The following is a 20,928-nucleotide window of genomic DNA, read 5'->3' on the forward strand; positions in this document are numbered from 1 at the left end:
CGAAAAATAACGGAAGGGCAATTTCTTCGTCCCCGAGTGGACTGTTGCTATTATTACGCGCGTTTCGAGAACGCGTGATACCGCGCGAGCATCGTGCTCTATCAGTCACTCAGTCAATGACAAGTACAGTAAAGTCTGTGCGAATGTTCAGCGCCCGGGCTGTCATTCTCACTTTTTACGGTAGCACATGACGCCGATAAGCACTTAATCCACCATTCCATGTAACGATATATCACATCTCGAGAAGAGCGACCTGTCACAACACAAAGAGTCAATTTTCACAAAATGAGACTCCAATTACAAAAACATAGACAACAGAAATGAAATTTTATTATGTGTTATTACGGCGTAAATTTCAATTTAAGAAAAAAGAAATTATAATTTTGATTTTTATATTCGCTCCTTTTGAAAAGTTTTCGACTTTCCCTTTTTCTTTTCAAAATAAGATAAGCTTAATGCAAGTAACTAGATATCTATCTCTCAAATAATGCATATTCCATTATTTATTAACGCTATGATTGCAATGAAATTTAAATTTTATTATTCAATGAATAAAAAGACAAAATACTTGTACACAGTTGAAGGATTTAAAGGTTGTTTTTTTTAATTTAAACTATGTATAAATACATAAATAAATAAAAATTCCCCCTCTCCTCAATGTAATGTTCAACATCGATGAGGTAAATATTGACCTAGAATTCATCCAAGCAGAGGAAGTCAATAACCGGTTAAGCAATTCGCCTATTATGCGTGTCAGAATCGCATAATATTTCGCGACTCGCTGGTTCTACTGGTCTTCTCAAACTGAAACGCATTCGCAAGCAGAGGGAACAGAATTGTTGAAATTCTTTTGCGACTATAGCTCAGTCCCGTAACTTGATTTAACGTTGGCAGCAAGACACCATAATCATAAACCATAACGCGTTTCGTAAAATAAGTTAAAAAGATGAAGCGGCATAGTATATCTTAGAAATACACGCTTTTCTTACTCGCACAATAGAAAATTCGCTTCTAGTTGTTTTTAAGCAAAATATTATTAATAGCTTGTTTTTTTCGATCGCTTTTCTAAATAAAGTGTTGTAAATATTCGCATCTCGAACGGAATTCTGTAAAAAATTCATAATTACAAATCACAAGTCTATTCACATTGCTTGAAAAATTCCTCAAAAAATGTTGCACTTATAAAACAAGATAAATATATATTCAGATGTTAAAAAGAAAAACAGAGAGAGAGAGAGAGAATGCAAAAATGCAAACAAACTTAACGTATTACTTCAGAATAAAATTATATCTACGATAATGCTTTCTTATTTTCTAATGCATAAAATTTATGCTGTCACATCCGAAGAAAAAATAATATTAAACTAATACCGGATATAAAAATAGAAGAGGAAGCTAGATTAAGTTCGATAAAAAGTAATGGAACGCAGAAATCAAAGACCGAGCAAACCCCGAACGAGATCAAGTGCGATTAGGACGGTCGCGTGCGCGTCTTGAAGAGGCTCGACGGAAACTAGGACGTCTGGTCACTGTTGGGTCAGATCCTCGGACCTGGTCCGAAGACAGAAGTCAGCGGTGTACGTTCGAGGCCGTCGATGGACGAGTGCGCGAGCGGCACGAAGCGAGGCTGGTTGTTAGTGGAGGCACTGAGCATGCATTAACAGTACTCCGGACGGGCCGGTGCGGCGGCGGTTCTCTCTTGGTTCCCCGATTTCTGCCAGCGGCGCGGCCCCTTCTCGCCGGGAGGATGGTGTACCCGGCTGGACACATCGGGGGAAAGGAGTCCTCCGCGTGCTCCGGCTCGGTACACGCGCCTTCAGTCCATCGAGGATCTTCGTCAAAATTGCATCCCTTTGCAGCCGGCGGCGCGTCCTCCGGTTCGAAAGAGAGTCTCGAGTGTCTGGTAAACATTTCTCGAGTTAACGAGGGGAAGTGTACGACGTGAGAGAGAAAGAGACAAATAGCTCGGCAAAATCATGTGGAGAGTTCTGATCGCCGGATTTTGCACGGTGAGTCTATGACCGGCACACGGAGTTAATATCGCAAATATTTTTATTTTATGAGGAGATAAAAGATTTTTATAACGCTGATTGTAAAACTCTCATTTCCTCTTTTTCCGTGTTTCAACAAAAAAAATAAATTTAAGAAGCCTGTCAGATAAATTGTTAGACATTTTATTGAAAAGTGAAACGGAATTCCCGAATTGCGCCATTCATTACATTTTGTTAGTTTTTACATTATTTATATTATTGTGACTTTATATTATTGCTTCATCACTCATTGCATTTTTTCCTTAGTTCTGGTTTTTGTTGCTGATAGGCTTTGTAACAGTAGTTCTGCTTATGTCTAACCATTTGCAAGCTACTATAATCTATTGTATCATATTTTATGTCTATTACTCTCTTAATATGTAGTCTTTTCATAGAGCAAATCTTTTCATAAAGCAAATTAAATTAAATTTAAAAAATTAAATTATTTTAATTAGCTCTAAAAGCTAATGAATAGATAATTAGTATTAATAGTATTTAAAATGAATTTGTATTATTGCTAAATTGTTTTCACCAGTAATAATGAGAAATAGTATTACGCAACTTCTATTAAAACTTATTTATAGAGAAAGGTCACCGATATTGACATAGGTCTCCTAAAGCGACATCCCCTTGTTTCTTAAAAACTAATCTTTGCACCTTATTAATGCTAATAAAAACGTGATCTGTTTAGCCAATTAAAGAAGTACAAACTCATAATTCATATATTTGTGGCTTATTTCTATACCAAATCAGCTAAAAACAAATTCTATGAACCTGAGAAGAAAATTCTTATGGTGTTCTTTTACAAATTGCGTAATTAAAATAATGGTGACTGTATTATTGATAATATTATGTCATTTTAAATGTTTATAGTTTCATAAATTAGTTTTCTTTACAGAATAGGATATATTTTTATTTATAGAATAGGAATGTTGGTATTATTGCCTACTATCTCAGTTTTTTTGGAGTCCATTTTATCAGACGTTCATTTTTGCATAACTTACGAAAAACTTAATTATTGCAAAATTGCAAACAGTATTATAAAAACTGCTTATACCATCTGATAGAAAAGACACTTTTTAGTTTGTATTTATGTTTTTGAAGTTATATTTTTATCTTTCGTTTAAGAAATATTGTCTAAAAACAAAGTGGTATGTCGGTATCGGTGACCTTTCCCTATATATTTTTTATATATATAAATACGTAAAGTTATATAATACACTATAATATATTAAAACGATTTCTTTATTTATTTAATATACTCTGAAAGTACGCATTCGTGATATTGAAGCTTCGCAAACTTCTTATACTGAAGTACCAAGTTACTCGTTATTTGATTTGCACCGTTCCACTGCTGCCTTTTCATAAATCTGTCATGAGGCGAAGGGTTCAGTGCAAATTTTCTTTTTTAGGAACTTTTGAAAGTAAATTCAAGTTTTATTTCTGATTTTAAAGGAAATTGTCCAATTTAGCTTAAAATTTTCAATTTAAAACTTAGCTTCTTCCCACGTCCTCTTAAACAACGTAACTTAAGTTATTCTATAGGGCTCAATTTTTTAATTTTTCAAGGAGTAAAAAATATACAATTTGGACTCCCCCCCCCTAGTTAAAATTTTAGTCGAGAATTCATATTTTAAGTCTTGCACTTTTGTTAAACGAAAGTTAAAACACGCTGTACAATCTTTATCGACATGAAGGACGATTTTTGGACGACTCTTACGGATAAATCAGGTCGATCGTGAATGATGGACGACCAGTAGATTTCCATATCATCCGTTCTTGGTGACTTATGTTTGTAGCGCGGCGCCAGGGGTTTGTTTGACATTGCGTGATGACAGTTTGTCACGCTATGAATCTACGTGATGTTTAAAAAATGTTGCTTTTATCAAAGGAGACTGCCACTGATCCCTTCTATTGACTCTTGTCAACCACGACACGTAATCCTTTAACACAGAAGGAAAAGCACTTGGTAATATCACGTAAAATTTACTTCACAATTATCAACGCGTTACGAATAAGACCTGCAATTTCTGTCGATAAAATTCGACAGTTAGTAGAAAGAAATGTTACCATTAATTATCTGTTCCATCTTCGGGCGTCTCTTTTGTCCCGCGACATTTAATTACACTCCTTGCAACTCCCAACTCATTTTCCCTATATTTATTTGCCGCCCGTCAAACTCAACATCGTTTTTTTTTTACTGTCGCTACGATTTAATATTTGCCGCAAATAACAATCTTAATTAATTTCCGTTGGGAAAAGAGGCCACCATACACGCGGCCTCGAAGATATTTTATACTGAAGAAATGATCGATTTTCATTTCACTGGGACGCGCAAGCGAAACGATCCCTCTCGCAATGCTCTATTTTGCAAAAAACCCAACGTTCGATGTATTTCTATATTACGCCATTAAATCATGCCGTGTCGAAAATAATGCGCCGTCGACGCGCGTCGATCTACTTTAATTTCTCAAACCCCTGCGCGCGAAAGAGATAGAGAAGGAAAGAGTATATATAATACAAGCGTACGGAAATGGAAGTAAGCGTGGTTTCGCCGAGGATAATTAAAAATGCACCCCATTAATACATGGCATTCGAGGCGACGAAATACGATAACGGGCAATTTAAAGCGAACCGCACGATCGGCCGGCCGATACGTTTGATACATTTGAAATATTAATGGCTTCCCCAAATGACGAAATAATTGAATTGTGTCGGACATCTCCCCGCGATGGGTGTGCGGCAACTAATTTCGCCGTGAAACGCGATATGTCGGAATACTTTAACACACGTGCGCGCGCGAAAGTATCGAGAGGATTATGTATATCGTCATAATTCCTTCGTGTAAAACGGTTCGTGTACATAACGTATCGCATGGTTATTCTTTTCAATATACCTGCATTACATGCAACATTGCGTAACAATGTGTACCTGATCGACGCAATGTAAAAATTTTTATAATGGATTCGTTGAAATATATGTCGCACGGACGTTTATTTATTCTCGCGTCGCTCGATCCATAGAGGATCCGCACGTTACCGAAAACAATTCCCCGTTGCAAAGTTTAACTGAAATTTAATTAGAATACGTTCGATTTAAAGTTTAAATTAGAGTTGAAATTAATTCGTTTATAGGCGACTAAAATTCTAATTATGCATACAATCGATAGAATTTGACGACGCAAAGATGTTGTGTTCGATGATATATAAATGTTTGCTCAATAATTGAATACTTGATGAATTAATTATATTATAGATGCTAAAAAGTGTAATGTAGAACTCAAAATATATTGTTTCTGAACGATATTTCATTCTTCTGAAGAAAAAAGTATGAATTAGCTTCATACTTACAAGGGAAGTTTTACAACTGTCCGGAACCGATTTGATTCTCCATGAAATATGTTGTAAAACACGAAAATTTAAGAGACACGTATAAAAAATACATTTTTTTCATGTTTTACAACATATTTCATGGAGAATCAAATCGGTTCCGGACAATTGTGAAACTTCCCTTGTTAGTTTTTCGTTACAATAATATATCTTTATCAATAGAATTAATATTTTCCAAAGTAGAACACAATTAAATCAAAATGATATCAAAGTGATTAGTAAAAATCATTTTTTAGTCGTGATTCATTAAATGACATTTTGACATTATCGTGACGGAAGTTGTTCTATTTGAATTGTGATTCTATTTCCCATGTTATAATTTTTTTATTAGGAAAAGATCGATATTTGCAAACTTTTTATATCAATACTGAAACATAATTAATTTTTTAAAATTAATATCAGCTAAATGATGTATTATGAAGAAGCTTTACATTTTCCTTTTGTCTCAACTATTCATTTGTTTAATAAAAACCGAACTTTTATGGTTGGATTCCGTTCTGGAAAATGATTTACCTCTCCACGAATCATTTAATTTTATTATCTTTAAATACAGTTATTTTTCATCAGTTTTATCTCATTTCTATAGACTATTTCTTTATCCATTTCTTTCTTTGTCTCTTCTTCTTTCTCTCTTCTCTTTAGTTACTGTAAAATCCTTCGATACTGTGTTTCACGTTTTACATCCTTCAATTAACATACTTTTATCTCCCTAAATTCCAGGCAGCCTCAACGATTTATTTAGCAGATAGGTACGCATCTCGTGTGTCGAAAGATTTAACTGTACCGAATTGTAACCGAGGACACCGATGCCGCGGATGAACGAGCCGCGGTGCTAAAATGGCATTAAAAAAACGGGATTTATGAAGTCATAAAGAGAAGGTTTGCGGTTCTCCTCGAATGAGACCGAAATAAAAGACCGAGGACTGTCCGGCTTTGCCTGGCCAATCGTAACCGCTTCGTCTCGCGTGGCAGATTTCGAGCTATATTCTATCCTTTCCCGTTACGTTTATTCGGTTCTCCATGAAAAATAAAACTCTGATCTCGTATGTACTGGGTTGAAACAAAAGTTCGTAACTCTATGAACTTCAAAATTCGAATAATTGTAACTTTGTTAAAAATAATAAACGAAGTTTTTTAAGAAGAGAATTTTAAAGCTGAAAATCTCTACTTTCGAAAGATCACATATCTTTTGACTTTCTGTATTAAATATAAGTTTTATGTAAAATAATTTTTACATAGAAAACTACGAGCTAGACAAAATGGGAAATCTTCTTATCATTTCATGTAGCTGTCACGTGTCCAAAAAAATTTGCGATAATTTTCGACTTTCTAACGTGAGAGCTTAAAGTTTTCCCTATAAAATCGTTTTTGAAAACTGTTCCTAAGACTTTTGTTATTGAGTTATCGCGGATTAAATAAAAAAAGCATTTTGACTTTACCAAATTTAAATAAATATTTGTTTTAATAGTACTAACCAAATATTTATTAAATATAAACATATATTTATTTAATTGAAGTATAATTTTTATTTTGAGTAAATATTTATTTACTATAAGTAAATATTTCGTTAGTGCTATTGAAATAAATATTTATTAAAATTCGGCAAATATTTTTTTAAGTGTATTTAATCTATTTGCATTAAAATTTTGTAACATCTCAGAAGAAATACGGTAACATCAAAGAAACAATCTGTGATAACGTTAATGTGCAAGAATTCGTAGTTCACATTTTAATTTATTTGTACTATTAATTATTCGGCTTTCAGCTTAATTTGAAGTCAGTCTTCCTTTTCTTGTCTTACAAAGTTCTCGAGCTGTCACAGCAATGTAATCCAGACACGCATAATCATTCAGTCGAAGTCCCGACGAGTCGTGCAATTTCTATCAAACCAAGTTTAGCATCTCGGAAGTTGTTTGTTGGAAGACGTAATACGCGCGCGCAATCGGACACTTGATATCTAAATATTTCGATCAAGCGAGTCGCTTGTCGTCGAAGCCATTAAGAATATTGACTACGCTCCGGCATCGCGAAGAGTTTTCGAATATTAACGGACGACAATTGTTGATGGTTTTACTTACAATTAAATAACTTCCTCTCGCATTCCTGGCGCGTTTATTTAATAGATTTACCGAATAAGTTAAATGCACAGATTTTTATAAGAGAAAAGAATAAACGGTCCATCGTCATTTATTTTTGCCTAATTTACAGATTAATTTAAAAAATTATAAGTTTTGACTTTAAACTGAGCTTTTAGAAAAGATAATATTTTCTTTTAAGATTTTAAATGTATATAAAATTATATTAAAAATTTCCGAGAAAAAAGTTTAATTTATAAAAAGTTTGTAAATTTTTTACATTTTCACAAAATAATCACTATCTTTTATTAAAGCATATTCTTTACGAGGATTTAAAATCTGTAATTGATTCTTCAAAGTTGAGATTAAGTTAAAAAGAAAAAAATTAATCATTTTGATTTTTTTCTCAGCTATTCTTGTATATCTCATTTTTCAGCTCTTCTAAAAAAAAAGAAAAAGTGCCATTTTCAACTGCTCATGTAATCTGCGCGTTACGTTTCGTTTTTAATGAATTTTAAATCAAAAACGTTTTTCAGTATTAGATAAATGTTACTTCAAACGAAATGAGCATCGCAAATTTGACAAATACGAAAGCGCAGATGTAAATTTGCAACGTAAGCTTGTCTCACATCGCAAAGCACCTACACGGATTTATTCCGTAGTTATAATTTCATTACCTTATGTAACAGAGCTTTATTAAACGCTCCAAATACGATAAAAGCCGTAACAGTACAAATCCGTTAATTGAAAGAATATAATAAGAATTCTAACGATATGCTTATATAAAATAAATTCTGAAGAAGCATAATTCAACGCAATATGCCTATAACAGTATTCATTATATGTACATATATTGCGCGTGGTGAAAATAAATAAATTATTAAGGACATTAATAAGATTTATATTTATATTCATTATTAAATATCTTATCTTTGAATCATATCAGATAATATACTCAGAATGAAGACATGTAAGAAAATCCAACAGTCATACTTAAATTAGAGATTATGACTGCTCAGCTAAAAAGCTTAATTAAACACATGCAAGATTTGACTTGAAGTTCAAGATATCGATTAACACAGTAATACTGTGGAATCGCAATATTTGGAAAAAGATCTTAATAGAAACTGGGAAAAGTCTTAGAACTTTAGAAAATTTGTGGAATTGTAGATAGTGCAATCTCTGCATTTATTATGTTCTTAATTCTTTGTCAATTTTCGAGACTCTTAATTTTCACGATTCGTAATTCCAAATTCTTCAAGTTGTAATTGTTAGAAGTTGAAAAAGCTCTCCCTTTTGAATTAAAATTATATTAAATTATAAACATGCCGCGCACACGCACGCAATTTATCAAACCTTCTTATTTTCTTTTTCTCTTAATGTATGTAAATAGATTACCATTTAATTATACTGATCAAAATTACACACGTCCAAAAGTAATTCTAAGTAAAACATCTTAAAACAATGTCTCAAAAATTTATGTTATAAATTAAAGCACAAGATGTCTTAAAGACGACATATATATTTTTTAAATCGCTCCATAAGAATATAATGGTAGATATACATATAATGTCTTCGAAAGTTGAAGACGTCTCTTACAATTAGATGGTTTCAATAAGAATATTGGCTGCATTCAGCAGAAATTTTACAACAGTTGCAAAGCTGCTTTTTCTGCTGAACGTGCGGCTAATATGTTTTTTTATTATACTTTCATGTGAAGTTATTCGAAGACTTGTTGACAAGAAGAAAAACACAAGAGGAGAACTGGAACTGATTGATAAGTCATTTTATAGATCATTATTTTATTAGTCAATAAATTAAGATAAATTGTTATCATTAAACAAGATCTTACGGAGATAAAAATTTATAAATTTAGAGACTTGTATCAATCAAGGGACTCGTGGACCTACGATTCCAATTTGTAGTTTCAAAGATTCTAACAATTCGTGAACTTAGCGATGTGTAAAGCAATTTGCACGTCTAGATCTGTGGATTTGAGGATGTACCGGTGCACAAACGTAGCGATCTATGGCTTGAACTATCTGTGTATACGAATTTAACAATCTGCCCTAGCTGTCTATGCAACCATGAATTTATGAACTTGACACTATATAAACTTTATATTAACAATATACAAACCTTTTGGTCTATCATTAAATTTAAAATATTTTTAAACTGGAATAATTCTAATAAAATAGAGTACTTTTTTAATTAATATAATTTCACAATCTTATTTTACACTTACAAATCTTTTACAAATTTATCGAAATGTTATAATTCCATATATATAATATTAAAATATATATGGAATAATATATTTGGAATAATGTTAATATATATGGAATATTACCTTATATTTAAAAAAAATTTATTAAAACTTTATATAAATTAAACTATTTCATAATATGTTGTATAGAACTATTTTAATTAATTATTTTAACACTATTTCCTTTTTCAAACAACTTTGTTTTTTTTTAATTAATAGCATTACAAGTTAAATAGAAAATGTTAAAGTTGACTTTCTAGGCAGGTATATTTTGATAAGTAACACTGTGTTATTTAAAGATAGCTTTATTAGCTTTATTAATTTATCTCGATAATCAATATATATAAATCAATATATATAAATCAAATCGATTCTCAATGCATATCTTTGTGGAATTCTAAAACGAGATGAGAATAAATCACAATTTAAAGCTTTTAATAACACATCGTCAGCAATTTGTCGCTCTGATCAGCAATCTTTTCAATTCGTACGCGTCAGAAACCAATCACGGCGAATACGCCTACGTGGTAAATGCAGATGCGCTTACGGACCGATCTGATATCCACGATACGGTATGATTGCGAACAAGCGATCTCGAAAAATATGGCCTACCGTGACCTATACGATGAGCACGGGCAATGTACGGCAGACGCTCATGTAATATATAATGTGTATGCACATAACGAATATCTTACGCGGCCACCAGAGCGTTTCCTTACACCGTTAACCGTATCGAAGTGGGTTCTTGGTTCTGGTCGCGTGCTGGTCACCTTGTTCTTTACCAATAGTAACGTAATGGTGTTGTAAATGTCGCCGGCACCGAGGTCCACGATTCACCAAGCAGGTCCTTTTCACGGCGATAATTAATGCGAGCATCGCCGATGAAAGGCGAACGTCCCGAGCATCGTAACGTAGATTAATTGGTAGCTTAATCGCTTTTTATTGTATCTCGTACTTCATAAGGAGGCCCCGGAAGTACAATAAGCGTATATACTTTCCGTGTTATATTTTGCGTTTTATGCAAGACAAACGGCCAAGGCATCTCGCGCAATACATATAAAGTACCAATAAAGAGGCGATTAAAGGGAAATAATTATTCGCACATTCGTATTGCTCGCGTTGGTGTGCTGGGAATTCAAATGAAGTAATTGGAACTCTTGAATAAATGCGACGGTATGTACCAACGATAGAATCGATAATTATCCAGTGTATATAAGTTGTCGTCTTTTAAGTAGCTAACTAAAGACAAATTGCAATGGGTTTCAAATATTTTTCAAAATTGCAATTGTCATTCGCAATTGCAAGAGCTATTCAAAGTGAATACTTTAATTAATTTTAACTCTATTAATGCAAGTATTCTTCTAAAATATATAAAATTTATTTAATATTATAATGTATTAAAATATTAAAAATTATAAATATAATTTTTAATTTCTCTGATAATGAAATATAATTTATAATATCATTAGAAATTAATAATATAAAAAACAAATGTAGATTAGAGGCTAAAGACAAATATAGATTAAAGTTATATGTATTATCTATATTTGCATATTGCAATTCAACAAAATTTTCACTTTCAATAATTTACAGTTTAAAAACAAATTATATCTCGATTTTTTTTTTAATGAGATAAGTGACTCTTAGATATAAGTAGGCTTATCTCTTAGATATAAGTAAGCAATTTGTCTTGAATGTTTCATAAGCTGATTAGCTGGTATTACTCTTGATTCGATATCTGCACCATTTTTCTCATGGAAAGAAATTCAATTCAATTAAAGAGTTTATGCAATTTTGGTAAACCAGGGCAACGGGGTTTCTTCTAAGTAGAAAGTAAATCTGATTAAAATTGAAAATAATGCGCAATCCGCTATAGTGCCACGAGCGCGACTGAACGGCAGTAAATTGCCGTGAAAAAAAAAGAAGTTGGCTGCATAACAGTTATAGAATAATACGGTTGTTAGGTTTTAGCCGCTATTTATGCGAATTCACTCCGTAATTCATGATTCTGTTTACGATCCGAATGCGTTACGCGTACGTTATCGCTTTGCTCTGTACTTATCATACGGTGTACTATTTACACTAGACTATCTGCTGTAACAGTTTTAGCGTCATTAAGCGAAGGTAATTAACTATTTGCAAAACGTATTGGTGCGCTTCTAAAACGTCGTTTTCAGATCAAATGAACATTGTAATGACGAATTCGCGACAGCACATATTGTCTCAACAAGACCGAGAACATGTGTTAAAGGCTAAAACAGTTTTATTCGATTAACATGCAGTGCGGAATGTTTCGGTGCATGTCGCTTACAAATTTTCCCTTCCCTTTCGATTACAATTGATAGAAGACGATCGCACGAAAGTATCCTAGCTATCATTTCTAATTAAGACAAAAAATATTCCTGACGTACATATATATTCAGTACTTAATCTTATCGGAGCTTTTGCAACATAAAAATAAAATTATATTAAGATTAGAACAATAATTCCTTCTTCGAATTAAGGGCTTACCTACATATTACGTTCTCAGCGAAGAAAAATTGATTTGGAAATTTTTTTCAGGAAGAGAGTAAAAGTAAATTGAAAGACTAATGATATGTTTACGTTGTTCCTTGACACTTTATTTATACAAAAAAAAGTTGTTTCGTTCATTTTGTTTACATATAGGCTTCGTAATTTGCAGTCGTTGCACGGAAATTCGAGCTTTATGGAGACAAGAACTAATTCTAACTTCCTATAAAAACTTAAAAATATTAAAATTTCAGTATTGTCTTCTAAAATAATATTGTAACTCTCTAAGGACCATCAGTCCATTTTTTAATTTTAATTTTTAATATTTTTCCAATAAGTTTAAAAATCTGAATTTTAAACGAAAATTTTTTCAAAAAATGGTCTAATTTTCTTATTTTTCACAAATACGAAAATTTGAACCGATGATCCTTAACTACAACATTATTTTAGAAGAGAGTACTAGAAATTTTTGTGTTTTTATAAGAAGATCACTGTCCATGGAGTTCGAATTTTTGTATAGAGATTGCAGCTATAGATTACGAGCCTATATATAACGAATTACACAGAAAAAAAATTTTTACCTAAATAAAATATCGAAAAATAACGTGAAATTATTATTTTTTCAATTCACTCCTTTTTATTTTTATTTTTCTTTTCAATTTTACTCCCTTCCTAAAAAAAAATTCCAAGTACGTCAATTTTTCGGTGCCGAGAATATATGCAATAAGATTTATCTCTAATAAAATTTATTTATCTTGAGACAAAAGTAACATGTATAATTTAAGTTTATATATTCTTTAGTCCATTTAGAATAAATCTTTATTCAATGTTATAACGCACAATAGCTAGCATCATAACATTTGGTATGAAACTGTGATGTCCAATATCATTTTATTCTAGATTTAATAATTTTTCATTTAAAATATTTTGTTAACAATAAATATGATTATCCCTATTTTGTGATAGATCGTTGATTGAATCCGAAATCTTTTTTATAGATGTGAGCGAAACTCGAAAGAGAGAACGCAGTGAATCGTAAAATAAATTTCCAGATATATAACTTTAAGGAAAAACATTGCTCGCGTTTTCCGTCGAGACGGCAGGCTGAGAAATGTTAAACGCTACTTCAGTGTTGTTCATGAGAATCACGAGCTACAAAATGATCGCGTGCGACAGTTTCGAGAAGAGAGAAAACTACTAAAGAAATGCTTCGGGCTAGGAAGCGCAAATCGTTCCCGCGCGAGCCCTGAAATCTTCCGTCGCCGCCCTCTCGTCAGGTCTTGAGTACCATCGTTGGCTCGCGTTTCAGGTCGCCGCCGCCGTTGCCCAGGATTACGAGGTCTCCGACATTCAGTGCAGCGGTGCGGGATCGGCGGTCGATCTCCTGACAGCGAAGATCAAAAGGCCGGTTGGCTTCAGAGGCACGCCGCTCTTCGCGGACGACAGATCGGCGAATCCTCTCGTTGATATTCACTGCCAGATCAGGCCGGACCCGAACGATCCGCAGGAAGATAACTACTTCCTGAAGGTGACTGACTTCTCCCGATGCGGCATCCTCAAGAGAAACGTGAGTCATCGAGCGAGTTACGCGGAACGCAATTTTTACAAGGGGGTCCCACGATGGCGCTTCGTCCGTGCGGCTTCTCCGCTCCTCCGGGGCTTGCAACTGACGTTGCACAAACGGAACAGCCTTTGCGGATAGCGATCGATCGATAGCGATTCTAATTCGCAATTGATTCCCTCTCAGGAGCTTGTTGCTATCGCAGATACGCTTTGTACGTTCAATCGGATGGTATCAGGCATCGGATGCCGTTATGATATATATTTCGAGAAGAAATAGCTAGCTCTCGCTATAACTCGCTAGTTGGATGCGTCCAAGTTTAACTGTACTATTCGCCTAATTCCGCGCTTCGCTGCCGCAAACGTCCTATATTTGAGTCACGACGCATCTCGCGGAACGTCCTTGTAAAAGTTCCGACATATTTCTTCGTAAATAAAATATTATCTGCACTGAACCGTGTAACTCGCACAAATCTTGTTATTAATCAATCTTGTATGCAATAAGCTATTATTGTCACAATTAATTGTATCACCAGGGATTTATCCATCTGCGAGTATGGTTTCCGGCCTTTCCCGGCGTGGTGATGCTGGCCGATCAGGAACTGATCCTGATGTGTCGACCACCCGAGCCGACCCTGCTAAGGCACAAGGCTGCCGGTTTCGCCGGCACTTTGTAAGTCACACGCATTTCACCCGCACATACGCGATATCTCCTCAAAATCTCGCGAGTAATGGATGAGCATTATTTCCGCCACGTCGTCTTTCACGTCCGCCGAGGAGCGGCATTTCTGAGCGAGTTCCTGCCTCGAGGAAACGGTTATCCGCTTATTTAATTATTATACTTCATAATAGTGATATAAATGTATAAGCACTGTCAAAAGAAGAGATCTTGTTCTTCAATTGCTCTTTATTGTTTGCTCGGATCTATATGAATAATAGTAATATCCTGCAACAAGGACAAAAAATATCCAGTCCATCAACTAATAATTATTCTGAATTGTTAAATTATGATATAAATATAATGACATAAATGTAACACCATATTGCTGTTAAGTATTAAATTACAACATTGAAATTATATTACTCTTAGTTGTTAACTGAATATCTACTTCTTTTCGGGATAAAACTGAAGACAAATATATCATACATGTAAATTACATAGAAAGAAGATTTTGTTGACGTATCTAAAAATTTAGCTGAATCTAAAAATAATTCTCGAACCATTAAAATAATTATGTAGGAATCTCAAACAATGCTGCAAAAATGTTTTGACATTCTAGCAACTAGTTCGAGCGTCTTACATAATTATTTTGATAGATCCACAAAATTATTTTCATCTGTATCTGACTAAATTTTTAGATATTACAGCAAAACCTGCAAAACTGTCCTTTCCGTAACCATTTCAAACATTAAAAAAGAATTTATATATATATATATATATAAATGAGAAAAATTTGTGACAGAAGTATAGAATTAATGATAGCTGATATAACAGCAAGAGAGAATGCAACGTGCTGAAGCGACGACGCGCGTCTGCTTTAAAGGGTTAATCGTTTCAGTCCGCACGGCGCCAGGGTGTCCGGGGTGGTGGAGGAGACGCCTGGCCGGCTCGAGTACGAGGTGGCCCTTTATCGCGAGGCGACCGGCAACGTATCCGATAATTCGCAGACGGTCGATCAGGCGGTACCGATCGGTACGAAGCTGCAGCTGCGCGCCCGCATCAGCCCGGACAGCGCCTGGGGTTACATTAAGCTGCTGGAGGTGACGGTCAGTCCTGACCCGGATCAACCCCACGCCCCTGGTAGCGTCGTGCTCGTAAAGGATGGTTGTAGGAATCGTGATTTCGCATCCATCATCCCGCATCAACCGGCGAGGTACCGCGAGCGCAAGAACGAAGTCTTTCTCGACTTCGAGGCCTTCTTGCTAAGCTCGATGAGGGAGCGCTCCACCCTCTGGATCCACTCGCAGATAAAAGCGTGCATGGAGCCGCAAGATTGTCAACCGGTAAGCGATAACGATTTTTATTGAACACGTCGTTGAGTACGATGAGTGCCAATGGTGTCTCAGAATCGTAGAACGTCATTCGATGATATAACATAAAAAAATCAGAGTAATTTATGTATATTAGTAGAGCAGGTGATATTATGGCCCCCATCTTATACAATAACTTGATTAATCAATATTTTTTTTATGATTACATTCATCAAAATATTGTTTAATTGATTTTAGAAAAAAAATTAGGAAAATTAATTACTTTGGACACTATTTATAGAAATGTGGCGACACTGTGTGCATAATGGCTCGAAGAGAAACAGGAGTGGTAATATGGCTTTCCGCAGAAATAGATTTAAAAAATTGGTTTTGTTTTAAAAACAGTATTAATTATAAAATTATCAAAAAATAAAATATTGCAGAGCGTATATAAATGTATGTATGTACATAACTCTTTCCGCATATAGGCAGCTGCTCAGTACTAAAAATCTATATTCCGGATTCGACTCTCGACCGAGGTAATATTTTTCACAATAAATTTATTTACAGACTTCCAGCATATTAAGATTTCAATAGATGCTTATTGAGCATCAAATTTAATTGTGATATCACTACGGTAGTTTATCCTCGCTGCGTTTCTCGAGAAAATTAACTCGGCGCGCAGTTCAAATGACTACAAATATATAGTATATATGTATAATATATGTATGTACATATATAGTATATACATACATATATACAAATTCACATGGAATTATTTAAGCATTGAAAAATCAGTTTCGAAAAAACTGTTATCTTTATTTCCTATTGATTGTATTTAATTCACATGCACGGTCCAATAAGATTCTTGTTTAAAAATCTATAGTACATGTAATATAAAATATATATAGAGTACCAATAGATCTATAATCGATTTAAGCTCATTTTAGATGATCACGACCAAATTCAAGATAAAATTCTGCTTATAATTTTATGTGTCACATATCCTAAATATAAATGTATCCTGATATTTGAATTCTGTTCCGAATTTGATTGCGAATTATAGATCGTCTAAAGTGGGCTTTATGGAATAATTATTTTGATATAAAAACTTCGAAAAATTAGCAAAATGCTATACTCTCGATTGTTTAACTTTGCATAACTTGAAATGTATATAATCAAATAAAATGTTAAATAACAAAGAACACACTCAAACATACATACATGTATTCGTGTGATAATACCCTCAAATATAATATATAAGAAGAATCAGGAGATATGAATGTTTTTCCATTGCAATTAAAATCACTATTTTGATGGAATTGCATATTTAAAGATATGTAAAGAATACTCATTAAAAAAGAAAGAAAATATGTCAAACAATATCCATACAAAATAATATTTTACAATTCACATTTTTTCACCTGGGATGTGAAAACACTCTAGGCGACTATTTCCGAGTTAAATATATTTTATATGATCATCATTATTTAGGAAAGGATTTATGTTATAGTTTAGATTTATTAAACTTTCTGATTATCTGTTCATTTTGTGCTAATTCTGAAACTCCTCTGAAGAATAGATATAAATTTACAAAGTTTCATATAATTTTTGAACAGTCCAGAATACATTTTTATTATTAGTAACAACGTAGACTGACACCATTTTGTTAGTTCAGCTTTCTTAATTATTATACAGCGGGAAAATAGAAATTTTTATTATTATTTAAATAATATGCTGCAAAAGTCTGTAAATTAAAATTTACATCTGTTAATACTCAACAAAACATTTCCTATAAAAGCATTAATCAAAGAGAATTTTACTGCATGAATAACTTATATATTTCGTATTGCATGCGTGTCTACATGTTACATGTATTAGAATTTAGAATGGAGTCATTTGGGCGAACTCAACATTCGAATACATTAAATACACCAACATGTCACACAAGTAAAATTTATGACAGAAAGAAAATACAATAATTTCAGAATGTAGTATGTATGACGCGCATACAAAAATTCATTATCACAGCGGACGCCAACGTGGTATTCAACGTCAAAAATATAATCGAGATCTGTCGTACAAGAATCTATCTGAAAAAAAAAAATATGAAAAATAGTATTTATGAATCTCATATAAAGACAAAATTATAGATCATAGATATATCAGCAAATCTCGAAGTCGGTGGAAAAGAGATAAATTATTCAAGTATTATCTGTGTCGATAGCATGTCTCACAATCAGACTATCATTTCAATCACTATACTTTGACCTACATCTACATTACGCTGCCATTAATTATTCTAAATTTTTCATTTTAGTTATCACAGTAATCTTCCGTGACACTTATTGAAACTTTCTAACTAGATATGGCACACAAATAGGCTATCAATTCTTTTTTTGCTGTCATCTATCGCGTATCTTTATTTTTTCAGGACTTCTGTCTCGATCTCTTTGAACCTTCGGGACACGGGAAGAAGAGAAAAAGAGCCGTCGAGGCGAATGTGGAAGCATTAGGTGAATTTCTTCCAAAGGTCGAGCGTTTGATCAAAAGGTACAACGATTCCACACCGTACACAAAGTTCAAAGAGAATATTGAATATACAGTAATGATGCCCGATGGTAAGTTCCACATTTCTAAATGCATTAATCATATAGAAATTAAATCTTTTTGACCATGTAATCGAAATTAATCTTTCTCAAGTCAACTCGAGATAAGAAAGGAGATTAATGTAACTAGAATCGAGATTAATCCGGTGTGGACAAAAGCTTTATCGCTCCGGATCGCGTAATTATCATTTATTACTCAAACAACACAAAATCTAAAATTATGACACAAGACGTCTTTGAGTTGTCTTTTAAACGCAAAAAACGTCTTATGACCCGATTTTAGACATTTTTTGTTATCTGGGTAATTATTACACATGAAATTTCAATATAATAATTAATTCAAAATATTATGCAAAAATCAAAACACAATAATAAATTATTATGTTTTAAACTTTGATATAAGAAAATGGAAAAAAAAGAGAATAAAAAAAAGGACTGATTTTTTCTCGAAAGGATGTAAATAAAAAAATAATGTTTTTTGTAGATTTTGACCTCCTAGATACGATAAAGTTATGAAAAAGTTCGTAAAAGCGTTTGGGGAACACTTTGAAAATTGAGTACACGGTATATTTATTCAAATTTCAATATTTTTGCTTAATTTTCGAAACGTTCTCCAAACGTCACAAATTTTGTGATAATTTTATCCAGGAAGTCAAAATCTAATATAAAAAAAATACTATTTTTCTTTACATCTTTTTGATCAGAAATTAGCTCCTTTTTAACATCCTTTATTTTCTTCTTTTTTGTTCTATAACATAATATCCTCAATCCTTGCCTCTTACATCCATTTCCACTAACAAGATTAACTTTAATCTCGGTCCAACTTGCTCTTCATCTTTTTCTAGTTCCAAAAATTAAAAAAAAAGGATGAAGAGTAAGTTGCACTGAGATTAAAGTTAATCTACATCGGTGGAAACGTGCATTAGCCTGCAAATCCTAAAATAGTTATATTATCCGGCTATTTATAAAAGAACCTTGATTTACCTAACAGGAAAAGACCGAAAAAACGTGAAACGTTTTATTTATAATCCTAATTAATATTCATCTCGTTAACATAGATCTGTACGATAAAGTGACAGCCGGCCTCGAAGGTAGCTGCGGAAATTTCCTCTACGTAGCAACGGGATTGGGTGCACTACTGGTGTTATCAGCCTTTATCATGTGCTACTTAGCGTCGCGTCTTCACAACCTGTCCTCGACGGTGCAGCAGAACAAGTCGATCGATGAGTTGGTCAGAGACCGCACCAGGAAATATTGTGACATCACGCCCGGCTATACCGGTCGTTCGACCGTGCAATAGAGAGATGCGCGATTGAGAGAGATTACATATAAATCGTATCGAATACTCCTCACAGTGTACATCACGCGTGCATCGTATCGTATAATTAACGTAACGTTACTTCGAGAGATAAGGATGTTTATTTATAAAGAGAGCAACGTCACGTTTACGAGCCATCTGATTCTCCGCTTCAAGATATAGAAGATTATATTTGTCCCACTTCAGTGACGATATATCTTAACGTCATCCACTGATACGACATGATATGATACGTTACGTTAGTTGCAACTTCTTCGAAGAGTGATTCCTGCGAAAACTCTGAATTAATCGTTCAGACAAGAGAACGACACCGCCTATCGTAGAATAAAAATAGTTCTCGTAACGAAGAACGTCTGGTGGCAAATAACTGTGCTTCCCGTGTAAAATAAAATTAATTTTACGATGAACCAAGTGAAAACAAATTGAGAATTCGTGAAAGAATTTTTGACATTAAAGTTGAAGATAAAACAACGTCTGCTTTGTCTTACGATACAGATACGGTAGATTACACGATATGTCTTCGCGAGGAAGCACTTTTTAATTCTACATAAATACGACCATAGTCTCTCCATTTGTTACCCAATTTGTAACTTTTTGATTCTAGCAAAAAAAAGCCTTAGGCTTTAAGAAGAATAATTTCTCAATTGTATACATGATTGTTAATAATCTATCACTAGACTGTTTAGTCAAGTCTATTATTAAATAATCAGACGAATGAGGAAAATTGCCAAAAATTATTAACGAGTTATTTAATTTAATCGGCTATTTTCCGCGTTTAAAAGAATTTCATTCGTTTAATTAACATGTAACGCACTAATATTGTATATTCTCCGAACATTTCGTGCACATATAGTATATGTATAATTTCTGTCGTAAGTTTCACGATATTTGTCAACATTGCTCAAATACGAAAAATAATCTCACTACGACGAGTCTCTCAAACGTGCAATGCTATCACGTGACCTGATCAAACGAGCGGATCGCTTGTGTAATAGGATAATAAGGACCTCGCCGAAATAATTGAAATCGAACGGGACATTTGGGGTGGTTGCACGAATTTATCACACCTTGTAAATAAACACAAATGCGGCTCGCATTTTACAGCATACCTTTTAACAGTGTAGATTTTATACATTATATTATTACGAAGATCTATATATAATATATCGCAGTTAAATATATAAAAAATATATTGGAGG

At 33.5% G+C, this 20,928-nt stretch overlaps 1 protein-coding gene across 1 annotated transcript; it reads left to right on the plus strand.

Moving 5' to 3' along the window:
* Window positions 1-1,976: 1,976 nt before the first annotated feature.
* On the plus strand, window positions 1,977-20,305 carry LOC108724519 (uncharacterized). Its single transcript, XM_018450943.1, has 6 exons — window positions 1,977-2,009; window positions 13,581-13,838; window positions 14,368-14,504; window positions 15,391-15,835; window positions 18,237-18,423; window positions 19,470-20,305. The coding sequence occupies exons 1-6, from the start codon at window positions 1,977-1,979 to the stop codon at window positions 19,709-19,711; spliced, it is 1,302 nt and encodes a 433-aa protein (XP_018306445.1). The 3' UTR covers window positions 19,712-20,305.
* The last annotated feature ends 623 nt before the right edge of the window (window positions 20,306-20,928 follow it).

This window comes from Mycetomoellerius zeteki, unplaced genomic scaffold (assembly GCF_001594055.1).
Source record: "Mycetomoellerius zeteki isolate Tzet28-1 unplaced genomic scaffold, Tzet1.0 scaffold302, whole genome shotgun sequence".
In the NCBI taxonomy this organism is placed as follows: domain Eukaryota; kingdom Metazoa; phylum Arthropoda; class Insecta; order Hymenoptera; family Formicidae; genus Mycetomoellerius; species Mycetomoellerius zeteki.

Coding starts and splice junctions, on each gene's coding strand:
- LOC108724519 (XM_018450943.1), top strand. CDS start 1,977: ATGTGGAGAGTTCTGATCGCCGGATTTTGCACG. Junction 14,505..15,390: donor GCCGGTTTCGCCGGCACTTT/GTAAGTCACACG, acceptor TAATCGTTTCAG/TCCGCACGGCGCCAGGGTGT. Junction 18,424..19,469: donor TACAGTAATGATGCCCGATG/GTAAGTTCCACA, acceptor TCGTTAACATAG/ATCTGTACGATAAAGTGACA.